Source organism: Chiloscyllium punctatum, chromosome 9 (assembly GCF_047496795.1).
Source record: "Chiloscyllium punctatum isolate Juve2018m chromosome 9, sChiPun1.3, whole genome shotgun sequence".
Lineage (NCBI taxonomy): Eukaryota > Metazoa > Chordata > Chondrichthyes > Orectolobiformes > Hemiscylliidae > Chiloscyllium > Chiloscyllium punctatum.
This window is the reverse complement of record NC_092747.1, coordinates 48,937,848-48,963,512: the sequence shown is the minus strand read 5'-3', so window position 1 is coordinate 48,963,512 and position 25,665 is coordinate 48,937,848. Positions and strand designations below refer to the sequence as shown.

General features: G+C 39.8%; 1 protein-coding gene across 5 annotated transcripts in view; it reads left to right on the top strand.

Annotated features, from left to right (window-relative positions):
- The window catches only part of atm (ATM serine/threonine kinase), a 169,011-nt gene that overhangs the window by 124,619 nt on the left and 18,727 nt on the right, over positions 1-25,665 (top strand). For 3 of the 5 annotated variants that reach the window (XM_072577464.1, XM_072577465.1, XM_072577466.1), the window contains exons 50-55: positions 5,582-5,789; positions 14,949-15,062; positions 17,932-18,081; positions 20,703-20,841; positions 21,484-21,566; positions 23,022-23,162. In XM_072577464.1, the coding sequence (XP_072433565.1) occupies positions 5,582-5,789; positions 14,949-15,062; positions 17,932-18,081; positions 20,703-20,841; positions 21,484-21,566; positions 23,022-23,162 (835 nt within the window). Of the gene's footprint in view, positions 1-5,581; positions 5,790-7,330; positions 14,929-14,948; positions 15,063-17,931; positions 18,083-20,702; positions 20,842-21,483; positions 21,567-23,021; positions 23,163-25,665 lie in introns of those variants that run through there. The other 2 variants (XR_011961512.1, XM_072577467.1) reach the window with 2 other exon arrangements.

The window sequence follows — 25,665 nt, the reverse complement described above, 5'->3', positions numbered from 1 at the left end:
CGAGACAACAAAAATCTATCAATCTCTGCCTTGAAGACATTTAGCGTCCCGGCCTCCACTGCATTCTGCGGCAATGAATTCCACAGGCCCCCCATTCTCTGGCTGAAGAAATGTCTCCACATTTCTGTTCTGAATTTACCCCCTCTAATTCTAAGGCTGTGTCCACGGGTCCTAGTCTCCTCACCTAACGGAAACAATTTCCTAGCATCCACCCTTTCCAAGCCATGTATTATCTTGTACGTCTCTATTAAGTCTCCCCTTAATCTTCTAAACTCCAATGAATACAATCCCAGGATCCTCAGCCGTTCCTCATATGTTAGACCTACCATTCCAGGGATCAACTGTGTGAATCTCCGCTGGACACACTCCAGTGCCAGTATGTCCTTCCTGAGGTGTGGGGACCAAAACTGGACACAGTACTCCAAATGGGGCCTAACCAGAGCTTTATAAAGTCTCAGTAGCACAATGGTGCTTTTATATTCCAACCCTCTTGAGATAAGTGACAACATTGCATTCACTTTCGTAATCACAGACTCAACCTGCATGTTGACCTTTAGAGAATCCTCGACTAGCACTCCCAGATCCCTTTGTACTTTGGCTTTACGAATTTTCTCACCGTTTAGAAAGTAGTCTGTGCTTTTATTCTTTTTGCCAAAGTGCAAGAACTCACATTTGTTCACGTTGAATTCCATCAGCCATTTCCTGGACCACTCTCCCAAACTGTCTAGATCCTTCTGCAGCCTCCCCACTTCCTCAGTACTACCTGCCTGTCCACCTAACTTCGTATCATCTGCAAACTTCGCTAGAATGCCCCCAGTTCCTTCATCCAGATCATTAATATATAATGCGAACAGCTGTGGCCCCAACACTGAACCCTGCGGGACACCGCTCGTCACCGGCTGCCATTCTGAAAAAGAACCTTTTATCCCAACTCTCTGCCTTCTGTCAGACAGCCAATCCTCAATCCATCCCAGTAGCTCACCTCGAACACCATGGGCCCTCACCTTGCTCAGCAGCCTCCCTTGTGGCACCTTATCAAAGGCCTTTTGGAAGTCTAGATAGACCACATCCACTGGGTTTTCCTGGTCTAACCTACTTGTTACCTCTTCAAAGAATACCAACAGGTTTGTCAGGCATGACCTCCCTTTAGTAAATCCATGTTAACTTGTTCTAATCAGACTCTGCTCTTCTAAGAATTTAGAAACCTCATCCTTAATGATGCATTCTAGAATTTTACCAACAACCGAGGTTAGGCTAATTGGCCTATAATTTTCCATCTTTTGTCTTGATCCTTTCTTGAACAATGGGGTTACAGCCGCGATCTTCCAATCATCCGGGACTTTCCGTGACTCCAGTGACTCTTGAAAGATCTCAACCAATGCCTCCGCTATTTCCTCAGCCACCTCTCTCAGAACTCTAGGATATATCCCATCGGGGCCAGGAGATTTATCAATTTTAAGACGTTTTAGCTTTTCTAGCACTATCTCTTTTGTAATGACAACCATACTCAACTCAGCCTCCTGACTCCCTTTAATTGTTGGGATATTACTCCTGTCTTCCACTGTGAAAACTGATGCAAAGTACTTGTTAAGTTCTCCTGCTATTTCCTTATCTCCCATCACTAGGCTTCCAGCATCAGTTTGAAGTGGCCCAATGTCTACTTTTGTCTGTCGTTTGTTTCTTATGTATTGAAAGAAACTTTTACTATCATTTCTAATATTACTGGCTTGCCTACCTTCATATTTGATCCTCTCCTTTCTTATTACTCTCTTTGTTATCCTCTGTTTGTTTTTGTAGCCTTCCCAATCTTCTGATTTCCCACTGCTCTTGGCCACTTTATAGGATCTCTCTTTTTCTTTAATACATTTCCTGACTTACTTTGTCAGCCATGGCTGTCTAATCCCTCCCTGGATAATCTTTCTTTTCTTGGGGATGAACCTCTGTACAGTGTCCTTAATTATACCCACAAACTCCTGCCATTTTTATTCTACTGTCTTCCCCGCAAGCCTCTGCTTCCAGTCTATTTTTGTCAGTTCCTCTCTCATGCCCTCATAATTACCTTTATTTAACTGTAACACCATTACATCCGATTTTGCCTTCTCTCTTTCAAACTCCAGACTGAACTCTACCATATTATGATCGCTGCTTCCTAAGGGTTCCCTTACTTTAAGATCTTTTATAAAGTCTGGTTCATTGCAAAGCACTAGGTCCAGAATAGCCTGCTCCCTTGTGGGCTCCATGACAAGCTGTTCCAAAAAGCCATCCTGTAAGCATTCCATGAATTCCCTTTCTTTGGATCCACTGGCTACATTACTTACCCAGTCCACCTTGCATATTGAAGTCCCCCATGATCACCGTGACCTTGCCTTTCTGACATGCCTTCTCTATTTCCCGGTACATGTTGCGTCCCTGGTCCTGACCACTGTTAGGAGGTCTGTACACAACTCCAATTATGGTTTTTTTGCCTTTGTGGTTCCTCAATTCCACCCACACAGACTCCACATCATCTGACGCTATGTCATTCAGTGCCATAGATTTAATATTGTTCTTAACTAACAAGGCAACCCCACCCCCTCTGCCAACCTCCCTGTCTTTTCGATAAGTTGAAAATCCTTGGAGGTTTAACTGCCAGTCCTGACCCCCCTGTAACCAAGTCTCTGTGATGCCTACCACATCATAATCATTCACTATGATCTGTGCCACTAGTTCATCTGCTTTGTTATGAATGCTACGAGCATTCAGGTAAAGCGCCTTAATGCTAACTTTCTTATCATTAGAGATATTGGAAGTCATATGATGTCCTAAGTTATCCTTGCTTTTTTCTGCATTCCCAGTCTGCCTCAATTTTAAATCCGCCTGGACACATGCTATCCTGCTGCTTGTCTTTCCATTTAACGCCATACTCCCTGTTGCTTTCACTTTCCCTTCCCCCCAACTCAGAAGTTTAAAGTCCTACTGACCACCCTATTTATCCTCTTCGCTAGAACATTGGTACCTGATCGATTCAGGTGGAGACCGTCCCAACGGTACAGATCCCCTCTGTTCCAAAACTGATGCTAATGCCCCATGAAGTGGAATCCCTCTTTCCCACACCAATCCCTTAGCCACGTGTTTACTTGCCTAATTTTCTTGTCCCTATGCCAATTGGCACGTGGCTCGGGCAGTAATCCGGAGATTATGACCCTTGAGGACCTGTGCTTCAATTTCCTGCCTAGTGCTTCGTAATCCCCAAACAGGTCCTCCACCCTAGTGATGCCTATGTTGTTAGTACCAACGTGGACCACAACAACTGGATCCTCCCAATTGTGCAGTCCTTGCATGGGATTTTGTACACTATGTTGGTAGGACTGCACAAAACACTACATAGGACAAACAGGAAGACAGCTAACGATCCGTATCCATGAACACCAACTAGCCACGAAACGACATGACCAGCTATCATTAGTAGCCACACACGCGGATGACAAGCAACATGAGTTCAACTGGGACAACACTACTATTATAGGACAAGCCAAACAGAACAGCTAGGGAATTCCTAGAGGCATGGCACTCATCCACAGATTCTATCAACAAACACATCGACCTGGACCCAATATACCGGCCACTGCAGCGGACAGCTGGAACTGACAACCGGAATCGGCAGAGACAAACCATTATAGATGCCGGAGGAACATCATAGAAGCGCTTCACAGGAGGCTCCCAAGCACTGAGGATGTCACCTAGACAGGGGACGAAACATCTGCAACACAAATTCCCAGCTCGGTGAACAGAACCACAACAGAGAAACAAAGTTAACATTTTGAGTCCGGTATGATTCCTCTTCAGGATTGAAGAAAAGTTATATCGGACTCGAAGCTCTATTTCTCTCTCAACAGACTTGCTAGGTACAGATGTAATGGGTGCATTGTTATACTCATCTAAAATTGCTGAGATTCTGTAAAGCTCCCAGACGTTTAGAAAGCTGCTAATGTGTAACTCCTCTTTTCAAGAACGGAAGAAGACAGTGAGCTGGAAGCTACAGGCCAGTTGGTTTAGCATCTATCATTGATGGGACATTTTAAAGTCATAATACAATCAAGTAAAGTCAACGCTTTAATGATATGTTTGACAAATTTTATCAGAGTTCCTGGAGGATCTAGCAAGCATGGTGGTTAAAAGGAAACCAGTAGATGTAGTATATTTTTCAAAAGGCACTCAGTAAGGTGCCATATAAAATATTTTGAGATAAGAACTCTTCATGTTGGGGTAATATATTTGCAGAGATGGAGCATTGGCTCACTAATCGAAAACAGTCAGGGTAAATGGGTTGTTCTCAACTTGGATAAGGGGGTTAAGTATATTTTAGTCAAATTTGCAGATGCAACCAAGATAGGTAGGAAAGCTTTTGTGAGTCTGCAAAGGGGTCTTGTCAGACTAAATGATTCAGGGAGAATTTAGCCATTGAAATATAATGTGGAAAATATGAAACTCCACTTTGGTAAGAAGAATAGAGAAATAATAATGTTTAAATGGAGAGAATACAGAATGCTAATATCCTGATACATAATCACAAAAATGTAGCCTGCAGATGCAGCAATAATTAAGCAGGCATGGAGTATTGAGCACAATTCAATAAGGAGTGCCTGCAGACATGCAAGTAACACCAACAGACATATTTAAAAGTGAGATGCCAGGATAAATAAAAAGTTTATTATCTCAATGGTAAGCTGATGCAGAGAGATCTGGGTGTCCTAGCGCATGAATCACAAAATATTTGTATAGAAACACAGCAAATAGTTAGGAAAGCCCATGGAGTGTTTTTATTTATTAGAAAGGAAAAGTGAACACCAAAGTTGGGAGGATATGCTTCAGTTACGAAGGGTAATGATAAAACTACATCAGGAGTACTCAGAATAATATTGGTCTCCTTTATTTAAGGAAGGACATAAATGCATTGGAAGCAGTTCAGAGATTGTTTGCTAGCCTAATATTTGGAATATGTCGGTTGTGTTGTGAGGAAAGATTGGATATACTATGCTTATCTCAGCTGGAGTTTAAAAGAGTAAGAGGTTTTGTAATTGAAACACTTAAACAGTGATACAGAAACAATGTTTCAGTTTGTGAGAGAATCCGAACTATGGGTCACTGTTTAAAAATAGCTCTGTCATTTAAGAGAGAGATAAGGAGAAATATTTTCTTGTTGAACTCTCTTCCTCAAAAGGTAGTGAAAGCAGTTTTTTCAAGATAGATGTAAGTAGCTTCTTGTTAAGTAAGTGGGTAAAAGATTATTGGAAGTATGTCGAATTGTCGAACAATTGGATCAGTCATGGTCTGATTGAATGGTGGAGTAAGTTCAAGGGTATGAGTGGCCTACTCATGCTCCTAATTCATATGTTTGTATGGGTCTCCGATTTAAGGTATGAGGAGAATTTTATTCTCTTGATGGTTATCAATCTGGAATTCTTTAACAGGGAGAGCTATGAACTTGGGTCATTGAATATAATTGAGGTTGAGTTGGCTCAAATTAAAGAAAATGAAGAGAGTAAAACTGTTTTGTTTAATTGATTTTTGACACTTTTTCTAAGTATTTTCTGCTTACTAGATACGTGGTGAAAGTACAGAGAGAATGTGAATTAGATGAAAAAGCAATGTGTGCGTTGCAAGAGGATCGCAAGCAGTTTCTGTGTAAAGCAGTTGAGAACTACATCAATTGCTTGCAGAGTGGAGAGGAGCATGACATGCGTATCTTTAGACTTTGCTCTTTGTGGCTTGAAAATTCAAATGTTCCAGAAGTAAACAACAAAATGAAGGTAATGTCTCAGAAAAACACAGAGCTTCTGGTGATAAACTGTTTAAACTTGTTAACTTTTATATATAGGCAAAATGCATTCTTTTCTGTTCTGCATTTCATATTTACACACCATCAAGTTCCAATTAGGCCACCCAATATAGTTTGCAGACATTTTTGTGCACTTCACCCCTCCAAACTTCTTACTTTAAATGTGATTCTACATGTTTGCAACAGTCATGGTGAAAAAGGTGGCAAATTATGGTGAGAATTGAAACCATCACATTCTTGACATTGAGAAAAATCTTCTTTATTTTATCATCATGTATTAAATGGTGGCTTCAGAAACTTGCCCTTGAATAATGACTATCTTCTTTCAATGCATTGTGTTCTGTCGCCTTATTTATGTCCCCCTCCAGTTTTCATATTTTCCACCAAGAAACTAAGTAGTTCCTAACAATAGGTAATTCAGAGTGGGAACCTGACAGCTGCAGCTCGCTGATCATACAGCTGCTTCTTCAGATATCCCTGCATTTTCCATGGCAACCAACCTCCTCTATCCTGTGTCCATGCAAGTTGGCATCGGGAAATCACCAGCTTCACCAGATCATCATGTTTGCTCTAAGACTAATTCAAACACTATTTTATGCCTTTAACAATTACATTTGGAACTCATGGGCCTCTGTGGCTTGTATGCTTTTGCCGGGTCACTTTGCACACAGGGTTGACATATATCTTATGATTACTTGATGCACATATAGAGACATGTCCACACCTTGTCTGACTGCTAGATTGGCTGTGAATCATTCATACAGAATGATTTTATGCTGAGATGATTACACATTCTGAATGAGGGTCATTGGACCCTAAACATTAACTCTGATGTCTCTCCACAGATGCTGACAGACCTGCTGAGTTTTTCCAGCAATTTATTTTTGTTTCTGATTTCCAGCATCCACAGTTGTTTTTATGGTCAAACATATCTTATACTTAGTTTGCTTTCTTACCACTCACTGGTTTGGAAGCTATCAACTCCTATCCACTTCACATTGCTTTCTTTTCACACACTGACATTAGCACTGACTTACAGACTGCCAGCCTCTATGGCTTGCATTGCTTTCTTAATGTACACGGTCTTTCATGTTAAGTTACAGTCTTCCTTCTGTGGCTTGCATTGCCATTTAGTACAGAGGAAGAGGCAAGTAGGCTGTGATATCGGGAGCAATTAACAGTCAATCTAGCAGTCAGGCAAGGGGTGGACATGTCTCTGTATTGCACCATGATACATCAGCATCAAATCTGTAGCATGTGCCAGCAGTTTGCAATGGCAAACACACTGCATGTGCTTCAAGTAGTCAGTGTGTTAATGAGGATCAGTCCGGGAGCTTGTCTGATTTACAGTCCAGGCTGTTGATTTTACCAGGGTCTAGGGATCTGTGTCTGTTGTCAGCCCAGCAATTGGGCCATGATCAGTCTGCAGGTCAAGTACAAGTAGTCAGGAATTTTTTTTATTAATTCATGGAATGTAGGCATTTATTGACAATGCTAATTACTGTTGTAAAGGTGACGGTGAACTGCCTTCTTGAACTTTGTAGTTCTGAAGAGGGACACAGTGCTATGAGGAAGAGTATTCCAGGATTCTGACCCAACAACAATGAAGAAATGACATAGATGTTTCAAGTCAGAATGGTGTGTAATGGAGGAGAGCTTTCAGGTTGCAGTGTCCCCATGCATTTGCTGCTTTTGTCGCTCTGGATGTTAGAGGTTGTAGGCTTGGATGGTGCTACTGAAGGAGTTTTGGTGAGATATTATCATGCTTCTTCCAGATAACATACACTGTGATACTAGTAGAGGGACTAAATGTTGAAGGTCATGGATGTAGGCCCTGTCAAGCAGGCTGCTTTGACCTCAATGGTCTCATGCTTCTGAACCTATCCAGGGAAGTGGAGAGTATTCCATCATGCTCTTGACTTATGCCTTGTTGATTTTGGAAAGGCATTTAGGAAACAGGAAGTGGGTTACTTGCCATAGAACTCCTAACTTCTGACTAAAGGCAGGTTATTGGTCTGCTGTTTAGACACCAGTCCACCAGAATGGACCGTGATTATTTGAGGCGTTCCTGCCATGTCCCTCTGGAGGGAGGGCCACTCAGTAACAGACGTTTGATTAATAATGATCAGATCAATCCTTGGGGTCCTGGGTAAAGCAGACAACTCAAGTCTTGGAATAAAACAGAAAGAAACATAAGATCATAAGAAATAGGGAAAGGAGTAGGCTGCTTGGCTTCTTTTTCCTGCTCCACCATTCAATAGGATCATGACTGTTTCGACACTCCACACATCCACTTTCCTGCTGGAGGAACTCAGCAGGTCTGGAAGCAGCTGTGGAAGAGAAACAAAGGAAGTATTTCGAGATCAGTATGACTTCTTCAGAATTGAAGGGAATGGCAAGTGATGATTTTTATGCAGTTTACAAATGGGGAGTTGATAAATTAAGTGGAACAGATGATGAGGGTGTCCAGAGCAAAAGACAAAGTGATAATGGTGGGAGAGATTAGACATACATGCAGAATAGGTGTGAATTGTAGAAAATAGGTCAGATTTGCTGAGAGTAAACCCATGCAAACAAGTTACGCAGAATGGGAAAGATAGAAGAAAGTGGTCATAGTCTAACATTGAACTCAAGATTGAGTCCTGAAGACTATAAAATGCCAAAGTGAAAAAGAAGTTGGTGTTCCTCCAAATTACATTGGACTTCACTGGATCACTAAGAAAGTTGAAACCTTGATATGTCGGATTAATCAATTGCATAATCACATCATAAGATGCTGCCACCACAGGCAACTTGAGTGGACTACAGTGCAGTTGTTTTCTCCAAGGTGGAGTAAAATCTTTGAATTTTGAGACCCTATTGAGGGCATTTGCAGTAATCATGCCTTCATTGATTAAGCAATGCCAGCCTTTTCTGCCTTTTGGTTTCAATGTCAGCGACAGATCAGTTACTCTCCTGAAATGCATATTAAACGTTACAGCCTCAATCAGTCAAGAGCATTACATTGTGTATACTAATTGCCTTCTTGTCATGTCAGCTAAACATGTGACATGTGAACAAGGAGTTTAGAAGTGTAATCTGAGATTCCCATTTCATATCCACATTCTGTAGCATTACCTTCTACATCTTGCTTCAGAGCAGCCAGATTCTCAAATTGAAATTTAAGTATGTAAGGACATGAGCTGTGATGTGGAAGGGGGACTTATTTTGGGGGTGGTGTCTTTTATGGTGACTTACTGAAAGCATTTTACTCCCGTTATAACATGAAAAATTTTGGTTGTGCCGCATACCATTAGATATGGTTACCTAACCTCTAGAGTTCCTTATGAAAGCATGATAATGACCTCCTTAGGAAATCTCTATACCACACTATGCGAAGGCATAGCACTGGACTTTAATGTTATGGGTGTAGGAGCTCAGGAGTTCCTTCAATAAAATTATTTTCCATACAGAGCATCTATTTACAGAGCCCACATAGAAAACACAATCCTAATGTCACAGTGCCCTTGCTGCAACTCCAAATGTAATGTACATGGAGACATTAGAACTTTGTCAGCAAGAACAGTAACCTCTAGCAGCTGATGCATCTCCTCCAGAAGGAAAAGCAATAAGTGAAGATGCAGCAAGGAATTGAGGCATATGATGAGACCTTGCATCGATACGCTTCATTGTCATTTTCTTCAATTGTCAGAAAGACAATGAAAGAGTTGATCAAGAATGTCCCATCCCATCATCACTAATCTTTATATTCCTGAAGAATGCATTCGGAAGGACAGGGTGCCCATCCCATTTCAATGCGGTTATGTTCATAGCTGCCTTGGATTTTTATGACCGTGGTTAATTTCAGGACCAACTGGCATCTTCCAGTCCTCAACCCATAAATCCAACCTGGATGTCACAGATGTCATTTTCTTAAGAGCACAGCTCTTCATATCTTTTCCCCATGACGATGAGGACCAAGAAACATTTGGCCACTGGGCTTCCCATCATCACTGGCTTCTTCCAGGTGCAGGACAGTATAGACAATATCCATTTTGGTTTGAAAGAAACTTATCACCAAGCTGCAGTGTTTGTCAACAGAAAAGGCTACCTCTACATTATTGTTCAAATTACATGTGACAATTAATGTTAGATTCTGGAGATCTGCAGCAGATAGCTTTGGAGCTGCCATGACTCTTACATACTGGGGAACTCTCAGGTCCCTGCCTCATTTCAAGGTCCTCAGACCATACAGGGATGCCTGCTGGGTGACCAGGGATCTCCAAACATGGCTGCTGGTACCTTTATGACGATGACCTACTGATGCAGAACAAGCATACAAGGCTGCTCACACTTCTACCAGTGGAACAGGCTGCAAGGCTCCTTAAGGTGAGATTTTGATGCCTGGATTTCTCTGGAAGGACTTTTCGGTATAGCTGGAAAGGGTGTGTACTTCACTGTAGGATACTATGCCCTTCAAAACCGAAATCAAAAAAGGGAGAATGTCCTGAACACAAAGGAAGTGTGAGAATGACAGCGATCTTTCAAGCGTGAAGTTGAGCAGAGGATCAGGATGTTGACCAGAAGAACCATCCAAGAAGTTAATGCAGAGCATGAGAAGCCAGAGAGAACCAAATTGTAAACTGCCGCCAGGATAAGTGAGCTGAGTTTGGATAAATGTTCCCTCTAAGGAGGTGCACAGCCATTACAAGGGTCCACGCACAGTGAGCAATGTGCTGATGCCATTCATAGCATTAACTTTTCCAGTTTCGGAAGTTATTACCGCACATGGACTTCAGAGGTCAACACAAAAGAAATTAGTGGGAATGTTTGTTTGGAATTTAGCTAATTTGAAACTATTATACGATTTGGCAAGCAATCCGCACTTAGTGCAAAATACATGAGAACCTCATTATTTCTACATCCTTTATCTTTAGTATGGTTTTAAAGTATCTACACCTAACATGACCATTAGGAAAAAAGCAGCATTGGGACAGTGCACTACTGTCACTTGGAGCTAAGTTTAGGTAGTTTCGAAGGCATCGCTCAGTATATTATATCTGTGTTGTATAGTGAAGTCCCTCATGACAGCCAGCAGGTTGAGAAGAATTCTGAGGTCTCCTGTTGAGTCTTGCATCATTGTTAAAACTGCAATGTTTCAGAGTGCAGCAGGCTGTTAAGTTGCTTTGAAATGCATCAGCATTCTTTGAGATAACATTAACCTAGTAAAAGGCAGAGCTTTTTTTCGTAATATGAGAGAGAGGACATGTAGCCTGCATATTGTACACATTGAAGTCTTGAATGGTAGTTCTCTTCCTTGAAAAGCTGATACATGAAAAGAAGCTGTCCCTCCAGAGATGTGTGAAATCATCACTGATTGTGTACCCTCATTTAAAGTAGGTGTAAAAATACAATGACATGCAAGCCAGGCCCTAGCACATACCCCACACATTGTGCAGAGCTTCTATTGTCCATGGTATTGTCCACATTCAAGAGCGAAACCTTGGCTGCTATCTGCAGTCAAAGGGTCCATTGTTTTGTGAGACACAATTAATACATGACGGTTATAACTTATATCATCTTTGGGATGTCTGAAAAATTGTACTGTAGATATTTTAGTAGCACATGTACAAATATATTTACAGAAGTGAAAAATTATAATACAGTTTCACCCATGGTGCCAATGTCCAATCAGTATGTTGTCTTCTTCCTCCATCTCCACTCCATCTCAGTGTAGTCCTGACTTCCATAGCTGGGGTGAAAGGAATCTACTATGCGGTTAGCCATGTTGAATTGGAAGAATTATACTGTTGTCCCCTGCTACCTTTGGGCCTAAGGGCCCAGACCTGCTGAGATTATCCAGCCCAGATTCAGGTTCACCCTCCTTGTACTCCTGAAGACTTTGGGATATGAACATACAAACAAGAGACAAGAGTAGGCCACTCAGCCTTTTGAGCCTGCTCTTCCATTCAATAGAACGATGACTGATCTGATTTTAACCTCATCTCTACACTCTTGCCTAACCCTGATAATCATTCACACCCTTGGTAATCAAGAATCTGTCTACCTCTGCCTTAAGAATATCTTAAGATTCTGCATCCACTGCCTTTTGAGGAAGGGAATTTCAAAGACACTTGACCTGTTGGGCGATTTTTCCTTTTCTCTGCATTAAATGCTTTACCCCTTTTTAAACTATGACCCTTTGTTCCTACAAGAGGAAATGCCCTTTCCATATCTACTGGATGAAGTGCCCTCAGGATCTTGTATGTTTAATTTCAGTCACCACTGACTCTTCCAAACTCCTGTAGATATAGGCCCAGCCTGTCTAGCTATTCCTTTGAACCAATCCACTTATTCCAGGCAGGATTACAGGCAGGTGGAGAGGTCAAGCATCTCAGGGGAAATCCAAGGAACAGCTTCTAGAATGCCTATCTGTCACTGTCTCTCCCAACGGGCTGTCTGCTGAAAGAAAGGGCGCCTGCAATGAGATGAAGTTCCCTTGACCCCCGTTACCTTGGAATGGAGGCTGAGAACCCATGGTTAAAGCAATGGAGTGCAAGTCTGTGTGCATACCAAGCAGCATTGAATATTCTGCTGGTCCTTGGCATCCATAATGGTCGCCAATTCACCATGGAGACAGTTAGGTGTACACTTTGGCAGAGTCAGCATTGTACAGAGAACATTGATTGACTCCTCTATCCTTTGTTAGAGGCATGCAGTAAATTGGAACAAAGTTTTCTGATGTTCCTGTAGATTGACCGTCATTATTGGCCGAGGACAAAGCCCATCTTCTGCCTGGAATGGAGCAGTTGCCTGGTCTTTGACCGTCCTCTAAGTGTCAGAGACCTGGAATGTTTCCTTCTCAAGCAGCTACAGATCCCTGTCAGTGATGTGCTCACCAGATTGTGTTCCCAAATCTATTGTAGAAAGAATATCTTTTTGAGTTTCCGGAGGAGCAGGTGAGCACCTTTACCAGTGCTTTCTCTTTACCAGTGCATTTCCTCTTCTGAGCTGAAAGAGCAGCTGAGGGTCTCCTATGCTGGCCTTATTTAGAAGTTCATTGGGTGTTGCTAGTACCTGCAAAAAAAATTGGGTAATTACTGTCACCACATCACAGGCTTGGATCTCTTGTCTGGCTGTGGGTCACTTTTCCCTGCAGTGATATAAAGGGGTAGCTTGAGTATGAAAGTGGATGTAAGAGCTGGAAGTTGAATATGGCATCAGAGGTGTGTAAGCCAGAAGAATTCACCAGTGGCAAGCACTACTAGCCCTCCAGCCACAAGTTCCCTGAGAAGTTTTCCCAACAGCTTAGTTGCATAATTCTTGGAGATTGCATGAGAAAATTTGTGCAGAACCATGAGTGACAGAGCATGATGAAATTCACTTGCCACCATATTCTAAATTGAGAGTGTGGTGCTGGAAAAGCACAGTAGGTCAGGAAGCATCCGAGGAGCAGGAGAATTGACGTTTTGGGCATATATGCCCAAAACATTGATTCTCCTGCTACTCGGATGCTGCTTGACCTGCTGTGCTTTTCCAACAGCACACTCTCGACCCTGAGCTCTAGCATCTGCAGTCCTCACTTTCTCCTACCATATTCTAACTGCCTATATAAAAAATAATTCAGCCCCATGTACTGGAAACTGATCCCTCACCCAAGTGACCAGCTCTGATGTGTGAATGTACATGAAATATGAAGTTTATACATTTTGAACCTCTTGTTATCTGATGGTTAGCTTGGTGTTACAGAATTACGTTTTGTGTATTCTCTTTACTAGAAAGTAAAATCATTGGAAGTCAGTTTCCAAACGGATGTATTAAAGAGAAAGAAAATTTGAAATTGGCAAAATGAAAATAAAAGAAGCTTGAAAGTGCTAATTGCTTGCAATTAAATATTAAAAGGGTTATTCATATGAAATTCATTCCCAATAAATTACCTTGTACCAAATATTTAGAATTTTCATTTTGAAAACAATTTGGGAGATTGATTTGCAGTCTTTGGCATTTGTACTACCTTACCTTTCAAGACTAAACTCCATCGACCTTTGGCAGATAGAGTTTTAACGTGGTTAAGTATGAGGTCATGTATTTGGGTCAAAAAAATGGGAAGGCGACCTATTATTCTTAAGTGGGAGAGACTTCAGAATGTTCCACTGCAGTGGGATCAAGGTGTATTTGTTCATGAGTCGCAGAAAACTAGCAAATGGAGTGTTGGCTTTCACAGCTGAAGGAATAGAATATAAAGGTAAGAAAGTATTGTTGCAACTATGCAAGGTATTCATGAGACTCCTCCTGGAGTATTGTGCACAATTTTGGTCCCCTTATTTGAGGAAAGACAGTGGCATTAGAGGCAGTTCAGAGGAGGTTCACTAGATTGATCCCAGAGATGAGGTGTTTGCCGAATGAAGAAAGATAGAACAGTTTACACCTATATGTTCTGGAATTTAGAAGAATGAGGGGAGATCAAATTGAGGTATTCCAATTATATAAGGTGTGGATAAAAATGATGGGAGCAAATGCTTCCTTTTGTGGGGCATTCTAGGACAAGAGGTCATTGTCTTAGGATAAGGGGTAGCAAATTTAAAACAGTTGAGGAAAAACTACTTCTTACAAAAAATTGTGCATCTGCGGAATTCACGACCCCAAAGTATGGTGGATGCTGGGACAGTGAGTAAATTTAAGGAGGAGTTAAACAGATTTTTAATTGATAACGGTTGAAGGGATGTGTAGAGAAGGCAGGAAAATGGGGGTGAGGAGCATATCAGCCATGATTGAATGGTAGAGCAGACTCAATGGGCCGAATGGCCTAATTCTGCTTCTATATCTTACAAATTTATAAAAGCAGAAAACCCTTACAAAATAGTTCACAAATCTAGAAATTAATGTTATTTTGTGACTGCATAACCAAATAAAGAAGTTGCTGAGAATGGATTAGGAGCCTTTGACAATCAAAAAATAGACCTCAAGAAAGTCTCAAGTCAAATCCTAGAAAAAGTGTTTTGGCTCCTGCAACCCAATCCCTAAAAGTTGTTTTAAGAAAGTAAGCAAATTACAAACAAATCTAAATTAATGTTAATTTGTGGCTAAACTTGGGTACTTTGTACAAGAAGGGCTAAAAAATTTTTTAATTTTTTTGAAATTTTGATGACAGAATGGTGCAGAAAAGATTCCATCATACAAGTTTTTACCTTTAATGTACCAGCTGGCTGCTCGAATGGGAACAAAGATGCCAGGAGGGCAAAGGTTTCATGAAGTGTTAAACAAGGTATTCTATTTTGAATGACTGTAACATATTGTAATTATGGTGTAGAAAAATGTTAGATTTTTTTGTAAAGACTATTCTCTCCATCAAATGGATACATTTTTTAACAGAATCCTAAATGGTTAGATCTTCGATGAACCTGACCAGGACTGTCCTCCAGTGAGAACTTGGTGTTATGGACCAGTCCAAACCCCTTCAAAATATATTAAGAAGATAGCCTAGACCTTAATTTTTTTCTTATTTTAAAGTTAAGAGTTAGGTGTTGTGTTCCAGATCCAATTCAATTGGTTAAACTACTCGACTTTAAGCAAACACACTTTCTTTATACATTGCAATTAAAATACAGACAAAATAAACTAAATGAATAAAAATTGACTTAATTATAACTATTGCACTGTTTAACTATGCATATATTAACCACCACTAATTAACTTTTCCAATATTATAACATTCCTGTAGGAGTGAACTCCTGACCGGGGACAAGGGCTCAGGAGGCAGCAGAATTCCAACACATGGCAGTTTATTCAAGCAGTAACCAGATCATGCAGGGAGAGGCTGGAAACCATTTCCGAATCTGGCCTTGATGTGAGGGCTGAATTACTCCCTTAGTCTTTGGCTCAGATCAGAAGAGAGGTCAATGACTCTGATTTTCCCAGTGGGATACAGCATTTTTATACATTTTGAGTTATAGTAATCACATACAACATGTCACTGTGCCTTCCCTCCCGTATTCTATGCATCCAATCCTGTGAAACAGCTAATCAATAATGGACACTCTTATGGGCAGCCCTAGGTTCTATGACCTCATGCTATTTACCAGCCATTATAATCACCAGGCCATGAGATCTTACAGTGCATCCCATAAATTCACATTCCAAAGTTAATGATTATAGACTTACTTATCTTGAAGGACAGCTCGAACTGTGTTATTCATTGTATTCATTGGTATTCCTATCAAATTCTGTTACTCATCATATATTTCCCACTGTCTTACTCACATGAGGTACAAAATCAAGTTAGTTCTTACTAATTACTATAAAATTCATAATATTAGTTCCACTGTAAAATTAATTATATGTAAGGTATTATGTTTACCTCTACTGTTAGCATTTTTTAGCTAATGAATTATGAGCAATTTGTTTCTTACTGGGTGTACTAGGCACCTCTTTCTTCATCCTCATTTGTACCAGGCCATGTCCCCTGTCTACTGGTCTTCTCTGCCTTTGGTTCATTTCTTCCCTTTAATGATAATGGAGCTGCTTTACTATCTGAGACTGGTTAACTTTCATATTTTTATTTGAATCTTTTTCTTTGTGAATTTTGTATTTTTGTATAGATGAGTATCTATAAATACTTTGAAATCTATCTCTTTGGTTATCTGTAGAATCTTTAAATAGAATCTATTCTTAATATTGTAAGTAGTTCAAGAAAAATAATTAATTACTGTGAAATGTTCTTATTTGTTGTTTTGCAGGTGCACTATAACTCATGCTAGTCACATACTATCTTCTGGGATGAGATTTACTGTCCCTACTCTGATTAACCTGATGAAATAGCATTTTATTCATTGATAAGACTGAAACTCGATTACTTTCACAACTTAATGAACTTACTTGATATATTTACGAGTCATAATTCTAGCCTTGTCATCTGTTATTGTGTGATCTTAATTTCTATTTAGTGTTTGACACAAATTTTAGGCTGTCTGTTCTTAGACATTTCCCATCAAATTGTCTGCAACAGACCTTTGTGGCTGCTGTTTGTGTGGAACTCCCTGTTACCTTGAGATAACTCCATTCTCAAAGTTACTATTGTGCCAACTTATGACCTCATTTATGTGCTGGATCAGGCTTTTAATTTTTTTTAACTAGTGTTAGCCATTTTGTGTCCTTCAGTTATAGGCAGCCCTAGCAATCCCATAAACACACCCTTGGAAAGGCAAATTTAGTAAAATAGATTATCTCGTGCAATTCTAGCTGCAGGAAGAGAACCCCAGCTTTTAGGTGTAATAGAGAGAGAGAAATAAGAGATTCTGCATCCACCTTGAAGACCCCAGCAATTGCAGAAAGTTGCTAAAACTAAAAATCCTGGCTTTCTGGGAACTTGACCCCACCAACTCATTTTTATTGTTCCAACTTTTTATTTTAAATCCAAGGCCTTACAAGCTGTTTACTTTATTGGCTTTCAGCAGCCCGCTTGCTCATCACCTCGATTTCCATGTTTCTTCATTTTAAAAAAAAGGATAAAATGCAGCTCTTAAAGCCATAGTATCATCACATTGGTATACTTTATTTCTTGAGATGGTATTTTTCACTGTTGATTTATCCATTTGATCCTTTCTAAACAATGAATACCGCACAGTACACAAGATTTCAGGGTTGTCTCCTCCCTCCTACTCCTCAAGGTCAGCTTTTTAGTTTACATTATGTTTAGGGCCTTCTCTGGTCCTTTCTACGTACTTGTATAAATAAGGGGCTATACAAGCCACTATAGTACCATCTTCGTAATTTCAACATGAAAGCTGAACCAAGAGACCTGAAATTTCCATAGACTGTATATATTTTCCAGAGAATGAAAAAATGTTTCTCTGCTGAGGTGATCTAGTGCAACGCTTATCAATTCTTATTAAGTATTTCTGTACTTATTCTATAAAATATCATTTATTGACATGCCAATTGCTTACAATACTGATGTATCATCTCTTTCCCCTCACAGCCTCAGTAGTGGCCACCTCCATTTGTTACTCTGTTTGTTGAGGGACCCACATTTGATCCTAGCAGAGGGATCCTTGTAAAATTTCAGTCTGTTTCCTTTGTGGTTCCCCATAACTTAACGGCATATGTCCATAATTTTCCTTCTATTAATTATGCAGCTAATTGAAAGAACTTCATTGGATCACCCTCATCACACGCTATTTATTATCTTGGCCTTATCCAATGCAAACAAGGATGACATTCTCGGGAAACCTGAAATGCTAAAGAGAGGAAAACATACAAGAAAGGAGGTGTCCCATCTGGATCAGGTTTGTTAGTAAAACATAATAAATGATCAAAACTAAATGAACTCTTCATAGCAGACTTTGAATCTGTTACTTGTGTTGGGCAAATCTGTAGTAGTCCAGCCCACTACTAATTGACCACCTGTTTCATTTGGAATCTGGGGTAGCTGTTACAGGGAGCTGGGCTTCCTGCTGTGCCCCAAGTAACCTTGTTGGGCTGTGTAAAACTAATGGACTAAAAATAAACCAAAGAACTCTGTTCTCAAGAGGGTCACTGGACCTGAAAAATTAACTCTGTTTTCTCTCCACAGATACTGTCAGACTTGTTAATTTTTTCTAGTTTCTGTTTTTGTTATTAACAAATGATCTTAACTGGGCAAGACATGAAATTCAAACAAAAAATAATTTGATTTCCGTAGTTTTATTCACACCTTCAAGGTCTCAGTGTTTCATGTCATATGAATTGCTTTTCAAATGAAGGTGCTCTTATATAAGTCGACATAGCCACATTTTGTGTGACATTTTCCCACACATAGAAATTACTAGTTGATCTGCTTTCGTAATATTGGATGATATGGTAATATTTGATACAGGCATGGTTACTAGGATGAATTTCCCCACTTTTCTTTGAATAGTATTGCTCATTTAAGTTTATTGTCTTCTCTGACAACTTATACTTGAAACAATGCAGAACTCTCTCAGTATTACACTGAAGTGACATCTTAGATCACCCTGCTCAAGTCTTGAAGTGGGGCTTGATCTCAGGACTCTGACTCTGAAGGTCTGAACTGATAGGCTATGCCATCTTAGCAGGTTAGACTCCAGCAGACCTCTTGCATATTTAACTTCTGTCTGCCTGTGTCTTGGTTGACTGGACTAGAGTGAGAAAGATGCATTCCAATGCAGTGAAAATCTTTATTGGGCCAACAGAAAGCTGCTTTGAAATGCCTGGAGTATGCTTATGGGTTTTCAAGTTTCAGGTCTTCATATTTGCAAGGACACTGTTGTTTCGTTGGTTGGGAGTTTATAATGATAAGACAGTATAGATTTTGGCTGTCCAGAAAATTTTGATTGATCAGTTTAGTGGGTGGGCCTGTTGATGGGTTTTATTTGTAGGTTAGTCCCGGGTTCTGGCAAAAGTATGTGGAGCGCACAGAAGACCAGACCATGACACACATCTGACTACTAGCACATGGCAGCAATTGAGTGGTGGGATCGTGTGAACCAATAATGAAGTACCTCTGGTTGGACAAGTTGCTTCCATAAGGGGTGGCATGATGGCTCAGTGGTTAGTACTGCTGCCTCACAGCACCAATAACCCGGGTTCGATTCTAGTCTCATGCGACTATCTGTGTGGAGTTTGCACATTCTCCCTGTGTCTGCATGGGTTTCCTCAGGTGCTCTGGTTTCCTCCCACAGTCCAAAGATGTGCAGGTTAGGTGCATTAGTCAGAGGGAAATGGGTCTGAATGGATTAGTCTTTGGAGGATCGGTGTGGACTTGTTGGGCCAAATAGCCTGTTTCTATATTGTAGGGAATCTAATCTAATTTAAGGGATTGATGGAAGGGGTGAATATGATAGTGAAACTGGTCAATTATTTTGAAAAAGTGTGGAGGTTATGTGATCATTCGTAATATATCCTTTGCTAAAAAATAAAATTTATTAAATTTGAATTAAAAGCTTTTGAACATCTGTCAAGTGACTTAAAGTCTGTTAGTGTTGATTTTGGGTATTCATACTATATTGATTCTGTGGAGATAGATGATGTTTTATAGTATAAGAATTGGGATGTCATGTTGTGGCTGCTCAGGACATTGATAAAGCCACTTTTAGAATAATGCTTACAACTTTGGTCACCGTTCTATTGGAAAGATGTTGTAAACTTGAGAGGGTGCAGAAAAGATTTACCAGGATGTTGCCAGGTCAGGACAATTTGAGTTCTAGGGAGACGCTGAAAACACTGGGGCTAAATGTCACCTTATAGAAGTTTATAAAACCATGATGGGCATGGATAGGGTAAATAGCCATGGTCTTTTTCCCAGGGTAGCAGAGTCTGAAACTAGAGGACATAGGTTTTAGATGAGAGAGGAAAAATTTAAAAAGGATCTGAGTGGTAACTTGTTCATGTAGATCATGGTGCGCGTATGGAACGAGCTGCCAGAGGAAGTGATGGAGGCTGGTACAATTACAACATTTAAAAGACATCTGGATGGAGATAAGAGTACGAAGAATTTAGAGGGATATGGGCCAAATGATGGCAAATGGGACTAGGTCAGATTGGGATGTCTGGTCAACACAGGCAGGTCGGAGCAAAGGGTCTGTTTCTGTGTTGTATGATTCTATGACAGCAGTCTACAGCATACCTTTTAGATATTCTAGAGTCTTAATTTCATGTGAATGCCACTGCATTAATCAAGGAAGGAGTGATTAGAATGTTGTTATGAAATATGAATCCTAAAGAGTATGAAGTTTTGATTCTTTTATAACCTGTTGAAAGAATAACTAGAAATTGCATATTTAAAGAATTACTGTTGAAATAAATATAATAATTGATTTCAAATGCTTTGAGGTCTCTGCCACAAGTCTATATGTCAGATTAATTTTAAGCCTCTGTTCAATTATACTTCACTACAATGTTGCTTTAGGAAAGAATGGATGCTGCGAGCAGGATAATAAATACAATACGAAAATCTAAGGCTAAAATGGTGAAGGATATTGAGAAATTATGTGACGCCTTAATCACTCTTGCAAACATGGATGCCAGTAATTGGAAGACAGAAAGAAGTAAGTATTCAATGATTAAAAATGATACATTGTTTAATAACCCTTCTTTCAAACTTGGCCAACAAGAATAACTAAAAGCCAACACCAAAAGAAAAGGGCAGGTATTACTGATTTTATAGGTATCCATAAGATTATTGGTGGTTCTTGAAGTGATTTTGTCTTTTTTCATCTTCAGGCTTTTTATGCTTGTCTTCTTTTGTCTCTCTCCTGAGCAATTGTTCTGTATAAAAGATGGATGAGCTGTTCTGATCTTATTACCACAAGATAGAACGTGTAATCCCAGTAGGTGCTCTTAACTGGAAAAGGGCATTTGTAAGACTATTTCAGATTTCCTGTGTTTTAATGTTTGTCAAAGTATGAAGAGAGTTTGAAAGTACAAAAGACAATTAGATAACCATCTCCTTAAAACGTTCTGATACTTGGTATAGTCACTCAGATTAATAGAAGGTAGTAAAATCAAACTTAAAGCTTCACTTTGCCGTTGAGTAAATTATTGGTAGCTTTTGCAAAGACCGGCATAGTGTTTTCTGTGTTACCTACTTTCCTACATTCCTATTGTTTCTGAACTATTGACTTTCAGATGTTGAATCACTTCAGTTTAATCGTGCCATTTTTGGTTTAATTTGTGCTTTCAAATTACAGAAGCTATTGAAATCCCTTCAACACAACCTATCACTAAATTAAAAGATCTCGATGAAGTTGTTATTCCCACCATGGAACTCAAGGTAAGCCAGCGATATATCTAATTAGGGATAAGTCTGATCAATGTTCCCTGCTGCACAACAACCTCAAAGTCCGAAACTAGCCTTTAAGTCAACTGACTTAAATGACAATCTCTAGACAACCACACAAAAGGTTTAAAAGGGGTGATAGAGAATGAATCACCCACACCACAACAAAATTAGAGAGAACTTTGGTTCTGGCCCATAACTTATCGAACTGTAGTCCATATGAGTGCTTCTCACAACATCACAGTAAGTATTATTAGAACCAAAATTTATTTTAAGGTTTAAAGTTGTTGTATTAAACCATTAGCTATTATTGTTAGGTTTTGCAGTGGCCTGACTGTATAATTAGGAGTGTAGATTTGTTTTCTTCTTCCTCTATTCCTTTATTTTGTCAATACTAGTAACTGTTACTGGTTTTTAACATCAGCTGTACTCCGCTTTGACGTTCAAATCAAAATTGAATTGAACATGGGTCGAAAATTAGGTGTGTTTTTGGGAAAGGGCTACCGATTCAAATGATCGCTTAGTGAGGGGAGTCAGCAGATGTTTTAAAAGACTTCTGTTGCTGACAAAATCTTGTCTTCACTTTTTCATGCATTTCAGTTCATTAGGTTAACAGCTAATTATCTGCCAACTTTAACTTGCAAGCCCAGTGAAGGTAGTAGATTTATCTCTCTCGCTTTAATACTTCCCTCTCAAACTTCACCAAGGATGCACAGCTGCCTCCCAAAAAAAGTTAAGGCATGCATTTTATCATGCTAGAAAATATGGGTGTATGCTCACTCCTCAGCATTTGAACTTGCATTCCATCATGATGCAGCACCCTACGCTTCATGTTAACCTTTCCTTTTACTTAAGATGTTAGACCTATGATTTTAAGGAATAAAATAATGAAGCCTTCTCCCAAAGTATGTGTGCGTTATATAACGTATTTAAATATTTTGCAGTTAAGTAAAGGAATCTTGTCTGCATCGGATGAGTTTTTCTTGACTTGGTAGCACATTATGGCAGCAGAAAGCTGTTCACGATGTCTTTCAGTTTGAGTACAAGTATCCACTGACGACTTCCTGGTCATATGGGCGAGTGTTTGAACTTCAGAGCAACCTATCTCTTTGTGTTGTTTGTTTGGGTTCAGGTTTCAACAGCTCTTAGCCAATCAGATAATGCATCAGTGCATTTTTAAAACTGCCAGAGCTCCTTTGGTCGAATCTTCATTATGAATATTTTGTAGCTTTGTAGAAAGATCAGGGTGATTACAGGTTTATTTTATTTTCAAGCAGGCTTAGTAACCTTTTCCAAGATGGCCATATGGAATAGAGCTTAAAACAGAGATTCAAGTGTTTTATGGGAAAATCACAGATTGTTTCTTCACACACAAGACAATGCTAATATATTTGTGTGAATTTTCAGCGTTAAGTTAAAAATTACTTGCACTTTCTTGTGTATTTTCAGGTTGATCCATCTGGAAAATATGAGAATATGATTACTGTGAAATCATTCAAGTCTCAGTTCCGCTTAGCAGGTGGAGTGAATCTTCCAAAAATTATTGATTGCGTAGGGTCAGATGGGAAAGAGAGAAGGCAACTTGTCAAGGTAATTTATAATGGAGGTAGACAAGAGGTCATCTTTGTCTGATTTAGAACTGTTGGAAAGCTTCAATGTACAAAAGTAAATTGACTTAAACAATAGATGGAGGGAAACTCCCCCATGATAGGTGGGAGTATCAGGAGTGGATTAAACTGGTATATGTGAAATCTATCCACAAATCAATGCGAAGGCACCTACTTCCAATTTAACTGTGGCCAGTTTGGGATTGACTGAGTAATTTCTGACCGGTCAGTAATTAAATATCTAAAATAAATGCTTCATTTGGGATCCATTTACATTAGCTGCTGCAGACTTGCTTCCCGAGGCTTCGGAGACTGTTGCATCCTCTTTCTGAAGACTTGCCCACCCTGCAGCCAGCCATTTCTCAATCTGACCTGCTGCCTTGCTGGAAGCAGTAAATTAAAATTCTGATGAGATTCTGCAATTAAGTTTGACAGGACCCGCATTTCTGGGTTCCTGGCTGCAGATGTGGATCCTTGCTATGGTTCTGACAATATCAGAACTGAAGTTTACAGTGATGTCACTTTTTAAAAATTTGTTCATGGTATGTGGCATCAAAGAAAGCACTTACTGCCCATCTGAAAGTGTTCTCTTGAGGGGGTGATAAGTCTTAGATCATAGACAGGTCAGATATCATAGAATAGAAGATTATTTTCGCTAAGAGACATCATTGAACCTGACAGTGGTTTTGTTGTCAGCAGTATTTTTATTCCAGATTTATTTAACTAACCGAATTTAAGTTTTCAATGTGCCATGGTGGAATTTGACTTCAAAGCTCTGGGTCACTAGTTCAGCAACATAACACAATACTACCTTTCCCATAAAAATGTTCCATTGTTATACGATAAAACAACATCCAAAGTAAAACCATACATTGACATCTGTAGAAATCTTTAATGTATTTGAAAGCAAATTCAGATTATTCAGTTCAAGTAGTGAGCTCTGGAATCTAAGCTTCGTGGCCTGGATTTTCCAATAGCCAGACAGTCTTTATTCTTGATTAGAGTGGTGCTGGAAATGCACAGCAGGTCAGGCTGCATCCGAGGAGCAGGAAAATTGACATTTTGGGCAGGAGCCCTTCATCAGGAATGAGGCTGGAAGCTCAGGGGTGGAGAGATAAATGGGAGGGGGTGGGGCTGGGGAGAAGGTAGCTGGGTGTACAGTAGGTGGATGGAGGAAGGCGTAAAGTTGATTGGTTGAAGAGGAGGGTGGAGCGGATAGGTGGGATGGAAGATTGACAGGTGGGACAGGACATGAGGATGGTGCTGAGCTGGAAGTTTGGAACTGGAGTAAAGTGTGGGGAGGGGAAATGAGGAAACTGGTGAAGTCCACATTGATGTCCTGGGGTTGAAGGGTTCTGAGGCGGAAGATCAAGTGTTCTTCTTCTTCTCACTTCTGCCTAGTCCTTATTCCAGCCTAGATAGGAGTTGTGCATGCTAACCCAGCGGAATCCCATCGTAGCACACTCTGAAGGAATTGCTCAGGAAATTGAACTTTCCCCTGGTTAATCTATTCCTGGAACTGTCCAAAAATCTTTATGAAATCAGAGACTTTAGAAGGCTCCAATTAAAATAAGTCAAATAGTTATTCAGGAGAAGTTGGACTATTAAATACAGAGTTAACTCCTGAGTAACTATTAAGGTAACCCCAAACCTAGCCATAGGCCCCTAACTACACCACCTCCACACCACATACAATCTCCGGAACTTGGACCCACCATCCTTTCCCAACCAGTGGACCTAACCCAAAACCCTGCCCTGCCATACCTGACCTGACCCTCAGAACTACACCATGCAACTAGCCCTAAAAGCATTATTCACTGTTTCTTTCATCATCAGATTTAAATTGCCTGGGATAACTTGCCTATTTTAGTTTTAAGTTTAAAAACTATTGATAAAACTTCACAAGCATCAGGAGGTTAAAAGCAATAGACAGCATAATTCAATAAAAATTGCAATTTGTATGAAATTTAAAAATTGTTTAAAGCAAGTGTTTTGTTTATTCTGATCTACCCCCTGCTTGGTGTATCATCTTACTTATGTTGTGCTGTCTGCTATTTGGCCTTCCTCATGTTGCTTCATATTATATTACAATAGTCTTGAAACCATTATAATGATAATCACAACCTGCTATCCAAAAATAGACAACCTTATTCTGGATGCTAACTGCAATCTTCCATTTAAATGCTGCTCATTAAAGCAATCCCTCTTCAGAAAATGTTGATGCAGACTGATAATTTACAAACTGAAAGGATTTCTTTAGTTAAAATGCCAAACACAAGTATCAAAGTGATACGAGATATGGTAGTTGCTATTCCATGGGGAGCAAACTACAAAAATGTTTTGAACAAAAATGTGTTTTAGCAATGTGATGATTAATAGGAGGCCATTCCCTTGCAAGAGATGAGGTGAATGACAGTATGGGTCGAATTTTTCTTTCTCTAAAAGTGGTGGGAAGGGCACATAAGCAGATTGGATTGGCATTTCCT